Here is a 6158-nt window from a genome sequence, read left to right on the forward strand (position 1 = left end):
AAATATATATATATATATATATATATAGTACCATGTTCCCAGCTATTAAATGTTCTAAAAATCACAGACTGCTGACTGCAGAGTTTACCAGTGTCTTAAGCTTCCTTTAACCCATCCTCATAACAAGATAGACGCTTTCTATTCAAGCATTTTTGGCTCTCTGTCCCCTGCTTTGCAAATCCGTGCCCGATCCCCTGACTGTGTGGCCAGGACTGACTTCCCCTTGCCCTGTGTGGAGCCTGATGCCTGCCTTATCACACTTACTCCCCACTCTTTCCCCCAGCCCACCTTTGTCATTCATTCATTCATTCATTCATTCATACAACAAAGCTGTCCTGAGCACCTACTGTGTGCCAGGCCTATGCTGGGCCCTGGGGACACCATTGTGACTGGGGTAGACTGGGTCTTACCTTCAGTGAGCTTCCCCTGCGGCTGGCTCCCCCAAACCTTTTCACTACCACCCTCCTTCCCTGGCGTTGAATTCCTGTCTCTTCCCCACCAGCTCTTTTTCCCCTTCCCATCAGAACATCTGTCCCAGGTGGGGACAGAGAGGGTGGCATGGTGCCTGCACACAACATTTGGAAGCAGAGCACTTCGCACCCCAGAGTACCCGACTGCGTGCTCCGTTAGGTCAGCTGCGGCTCAGCAAGCCCATCACTATATGTGGTCTCGTGTGTGTCAACTGTGGACCCCTCCCCTTTGATTCTGGGGGCCCCCCAAGCGGTGGACAGTGTCTCTCCCCGTGGCATCCAGTGCAGTGGACTCTGGTTACCTGGCTGTGGACCTAACCAAGGGCATTAGCGGCGTGTGTGTCACCCACTGCCCACCTGGTCCGGGCTCCCGGGGTGAAAGGGTCAGGGTGTACAGGGCTGTACTCACAGGCAGCACCCCTACAGAGCAGGTGCCGGGAGCCAAGGGCTGTGTGAGCCTGAGCTGGGGTACCTGGGGCTGTCAGGCCTCCTTCCCTACGGCCCGGGGCAGCAGGCAGGTGGGCTGTCTGGGGGGGCAGACCTCAGGCACAGGGATGGGAGCAAAGGCCCCCAGCAACTTCCCACAGTCTGATGCAGCCCTAAGCCCCAGATGTACAGGGTTTTTCAGTGGTATCCTTCCTCCCCTGGTAACATTTATGTGAGATCCCGCATTGAGAGCTTGCTTTGGTTCCTCTCCTCCAGCTGGGATCTTTCTTCTTTTTTTTTTTGAGACAGAGTCTCACTCTGTTGCCCAGGCTGGAGTGCAGTGGCGTGATCTCAGCTCACTGCAACCTCCGTCTCCCAGGTTCAAGCAATTCTGTCTCAGCCTCCCAAGTAGCTGGGACTATAGGCATGTGCCACCACGCCCAGCTAATACTTGCATTTTTAGTAGAGACAGGGTTTCACCATATTGGCCAGGCTGGTCTTGAACTCCTGACCTCAGGTGATCTGCCCTCCTCGGCCTCCCAAAGCGCTGGGATTACAGGCATGAGCCACCATGCCCAGCCCAGCTGGGATCTTTCTATTTCTCTATTTATTCACTCATCCTGTGTTCATTCATTCATTTACTAAGTCACTAATTCACTCACTCAACAAACTCTTGAATTCCTACCATGCTTCAGGCCTGAAGGGATAGGTCCCCAGGGCTGAGGTCTCTAGGGAAAGGCCTTTTCCCAGAAGGCTTGTAGGACCTTCCATCCTGGCCCTTGCTCCAGGATTCAACCTCCTTCCTCTCCTCTTATCTCTAGCTGGTGAGCATTCAGAGCTGTCCCAGAAGCCCAAGCAGGTAAGGGGGGCTTCAGCAGGAGGTGTAGCAGGTGGCTGGGTGGAGGGTACAGAGGATGCTGAGGAGTTGGACAGTCCCATCGGCCAATGGAGGATGGATGGTGGATGCATGGAACGGGGAGCTCGCCCAGAGCAGGACGAACGATGCTGGGAGATGTGGTCACTGGGTCTTGCTCTGAGTCCTGGCCAGCCTGTCCCCTCCCAAACAGGGCAAATGGAATGAAGGGAGGCCCTCCTAGCGGAGCTGACCTGGGGAGCATTCAACTACTGGACGGAGTGGGGTGGAGGCAGGAAGGGGAAGTGGGGGCTGAGGCGCTCAGAGCATAGAGGAAGGGGAGACACATGCAGAGATGCAGGGACAGAGGCTGCAGGGCTCCGTGGACACCCACCTGGGACCTCCCACCCACCCAGGCTGCCGAACAGAGTGAGCTGCACTACGCGAATCTGGAGCTGCTGTCATGGCCTCTGCAGGAAGAACCAGCACCACCAAGAGAGGTGCAGGTGGAATACAGCACCGTGGTAAGTGCAGGAGCCCGGCTTCTGGGCATGTGGCCCCTGGGCTGTGCCAGGGCACCCCTAGGGGGGTGGGCAGAAGGGGAAGGAAGGGGTGAGCTTGGTGATCTTGTGCCTGTCAGGGACGGGGACACACGGAGATGGAACAAGTGTTGATTTTGCCAAAGTAGAGGTCCTTAGAAGAGCTTGGTGTCATTGCGGCTGGGGGGTTAGAGGGGTGGCCAGCAGCTATGGCTCTGAGAGTCTGTGAAGTCTAGCATGGGTTAAGCACCTGCTGTGTTTCATGCGCCAAGGTGTGAAACTGAGACTTCTCACTGTTTTGGTCTCATCATCTCTTTGGCATCAACTCTGTTTTTCAGGTTTTTGTCTGTGACCCGCTGTGGGTCAACCCTTGGGCGCAGCCACCTTCAACTGGGATAATGGGATGGGGGCTGCCTCCCTGGGTCATGACTCACCTACTAGTGGGAGAGTTCAAGCAGAAGCTGGGGGTCCCTTGGCAGAGAAGATCGGGAGATGCGTAAGCATCAGACAGGGATGTGTCAAGAACCCCCCAGGCCTGGGAGCTGAAGGGGCCCCTCAGACATGCTGTGTGGTGCCATGGAGGGCTGGCGCCAGGGTGACAGGGGACACTGTTGCTGGTCTGCCTGGAAAAGTGGCCCAACTCCCTGGGATATCTCCAGCCTGGTACCATTCTCCCCAGGCCGCCGTTTTGCACCAGACAGGGGAAGAGGGGATCCAGTCCTGCAACTTCTGGGTCCTCTGATAGCCACACCCCTCCCCAACCTCCCGCCAGCTGTCAGAATGAGGATAAGGATGGTCTGGGGACCCAGGGTCCTGGATGGCTCCTGGCCAACTTTCTTTCTTTTTCTTTTTTTTTTTTTTTAAGGCAGAATCTTGCTGTGTCCCCCAGGCTAGAATGCAGTGGCACAGTCTTGGCTCACTGCAATCTCTGCCTCCCAGGTTCAAGCAATTCTCCTGCCTCAGCCTCAGACTCCAGAGTAGCTGGGACTACAGGCACATGCCACTGCACTGGCTGATGTTTGTATTTTTAGTAGAGACGGGGCTTCACCATGTTGGCCCGGCTGGTCTCAGACTCCTGACCTCAAGTGATCCGCCTGCCCTGGGCTGATCTCAGACTCCTGACCCCAAGTGATCTGCCCGCCCTGGCTTCCCAAAGTGCTGGGATTACAGGATTGAGACATCACACTCGGCTAGCTCCTGGCCAAGTTTCTGAGCGCCCCTGCGATGGTCAAGCCTGACTCCTTCCTTGCGTGACATGATCTTGTGTCCACAAAGCTGCATGGCCTGGAACCAGCAACATCCTTGTTGTTCTAACTTGTTGTCTCATGATCTAAAGTGGATGGGGCATGGTCTTACTCTTCTCCCAGCCCCCATGGTACAAGTTGGGACTCATGCCCACAGCGCAGCAAGTTAATCAGAGCTGCAGGGCCAATGTGGTACCCCTGTACTGGCTTCACCTCTACCTAGAGAACTAGGGGTCCTCTGCAGAAAGGGACCTCAGAAAGGGACCCATGGCTGCTTCATTGTGAGAACTTTTCTTTTCTTTTCTTTTTTCTTTTCTTTTTTTTTTTTTTTTTTTGAGACAGTCTTACTCTGTCACCAGGCTGGAGTACAGTGGTACAATCTTGGCCATTGCAACCTCTGCCTCCCCGGTTCAAGCGATTCTCCTGCCTCAGCCTCCCAAGTAGCTGGGACTACAGGTGCCCGCCACCACGCCCAGCTAATTTATGTATTTTTAGTAGAGACTGGGTTTCACTATGTTGTCAGGCTGGTCTCAAACTCCTGACCTCAAGTGATCCACCCGCTTGGCCTCCCACAGTGCTGGGATTAGAGGCGTGAGCCACCATGCCTGGCGGTGAGAATATTTCACTAAGAGAAGCACAGAGGTGTCTCAGGGGAGCCCAGCCAACTCTCAGGGCCTTAGTTTCTTCTCTGTAGAATGGACTAGGCTGGGTCAGCCCCAAGGAGTCCAGGGAGCCTCCTGCCTCTGATGCTGGGGATGTTGTGGTGTGGCTTGCACAGGTGGGGAGGAGCAGCTGGGTGGACAGGATCATAGAGAGAAAGAGGCCAGGACAGTAGAGCCTCTACAGTGAGGCCTCTCCAAGGCTCCTCAGGTGTCCTCCCTCCTCCGTCCTATGCTGGGGGTCCTTCCTTCCCCTGCCTCTCCCCAGCCTCCGGTTTCTCGGTTTCTCTCTGCAGGCCGCCCCCAGGGAAGAACTTCACTATGCCTCGGTGGTGTTTGATTCTAACACCAACAGGTTAGCTGCTCAGAGGCCCCAGGAGAAAGAACCAGATTCATATTACAGTGTGATAAAGAAGACATAGGCCTTTGTCCTGCCTCACTGTCCAGAGGTCTCATGGGCCCCAGGAAGTCCAGGGATGGCTCCCTTATCCCTGGCCCACGTCCTCCTCAGCCTGCCCTCGACGACAGTGACCAACAGACAGGCAGCTGGGTTTCCCAGGCCGTCCCTCTGTTGCCATCAGCTCGACTGGCTTCCCTGAGGGCCACCAGGGCTGGGGGCTCCGGGGAGCAGCAGGAAGCATTCCCAGTCACCAGCACCTGTCGCCCCTTTCCACTTTGCCCCTGCTTCATCCCGGCTCTGTGTGTGGAGGACGAAGATCCTTCACGTGGCTCCAGGAAAAGATGTGGCTCACGTAGGTGGCACCTGCCAATAGCTTTGTCAATCACAGCCCCACAGGAATGTCTGGAATTGCTTGGGAGTTGGGGAGAACTGTCAGGAAGAGCCAAGAGAGTGCCAAAGTGGAGATCTGTTCACATGGGGGCCATGGTGGGGGGACCCACTAAAGATCAAGATCAAAGATCCTCCCCACCTCACAGACAAGGAAACTGAGGCCAGAGGGAGGAGAGAATTGTTCATGGCTCCAGGACTGGTGGCAAGTTTCTCTGGACTCCTAGGTTTATTTTTAATATGAGATTCAGTTTCAAATATCTTATTAAGGGAAAAGTAAAAAGTTATTTAAACAATGCCTGCTATGTGTCTGCAATCCTCTGCTAAAGAAAGCTCCCAGCTTTGATACCAGATGAGTACAGAGAAGCCTTGTGGGTGCAGTGGGTTGGGGCCATCCTAAGAGAAGTCCTCACTGAGCGGGAGAAGGTGGGTCACAGCTGCTTCTCACCATGACGTCTGTTTGTTTGCTTGTTTGTTTTTTGAGACGGGGCCTCGCTCTGTCCCCCAGCCTGGAGTGCAGTGGTATGATCACAGCTCACTGCAGCCTGGAACTCTTGGGCTCAAGTGATCCTCCTGCCTCAGCCTCCTGAGTAGCTGGGACTACAAACATGTGCCGCCATGCCTGACTTTTTTATTTTTTGTAAAGGTGAGGTCTCACCATGTTGCCCAGGCTGGTCTTGAACTCTTGGGCTCAAACGATCCTTTTGCCTTGGCCTCCCTGAGTGCTGGGATTACAGCATGAGCCACCATGCCTGGCAGTTTCCATGCTGGAAAACACAGCAGTTTTCTTGTCGGGAGATTTGAAATTTGATGCAGAGTTGTCCAGGCAACTGTGGCAGCTGCCAACAGCTTTATGTTTTTATTTTTTCCTTTTAATTTTTCTTTTTTAGAGGCAGGGTCTCACTGTGTTGCTCAGCCTTGAACTCCTGGAGTTGTACAATGTGGACTCCTGGATCTGAAAGATGAGGCTGCCATGAAGCCTGTAATGTGGGCTGGGGCTTAGACATGCACCTGGTATGGAGGGGACTCAGAAATAGTTGTTGACTTCACTTGAATTGAGCCCGGTCACGTTCCAGTCCCGACCTGCAGTAACCCTTCTTGGGGTCCTGTTTGCAGACACAGAATTCTGCAGTGTAGTTTAAAACACAAAGGCACATAGCACCAGACTCACTCTAAGACT

The 6158-nt window shown here is 54.3% G+C and overlaps 1 protein-coding gene across 2 annotated transcripts in view; it reads left to right on the top strand.

Moving 5' to 3' along the window:
* CD300A (CD300a molecule) overlaps positions 1–5276 on the top strand; it is a 19001-nt gene extending 13725 nt beyond the window's left edge. For both annotated transcript variants that reach the window (XM_011937665.1, XM_011937735.1), the window contains 3 exons: positions 1718–1755; positions 2166–2273; positions 4488–5276. In XM_011937665.1, the coding sequence (XP_011793055.1) occupies positions 1718–1755; positions 2166–2273; positions 4488–4613 (272 nt within the window). In that variant the 3' untranslated portion in view covers positions 4614–5276. The remainder of the gene's footprint in view (positions 1–1717; positions 1756–2165; positions 2274–4487) is intronic.
* The last annotated feature ends 882 nt before the right edge of the window (positions 5277–6158 follow it).

Source organism: Colobus angolensis, unplaced genomic scaffold (assembly GCF_000951035.1).
Source record: "Colobus angolensis palliatus isolate OR3802 unplaced genomic scaffold, Cang.pa_1.0 Scaffold1, whole genome shotgun sequence".
In the NCBI taxonomy this organism is placed as follows: domain Eukaryota; kingdom Metazoa; phylum Chordata; class Mammalia; order Primates; family Cercopithecidae; genus Colobus; species Colobus angolensis.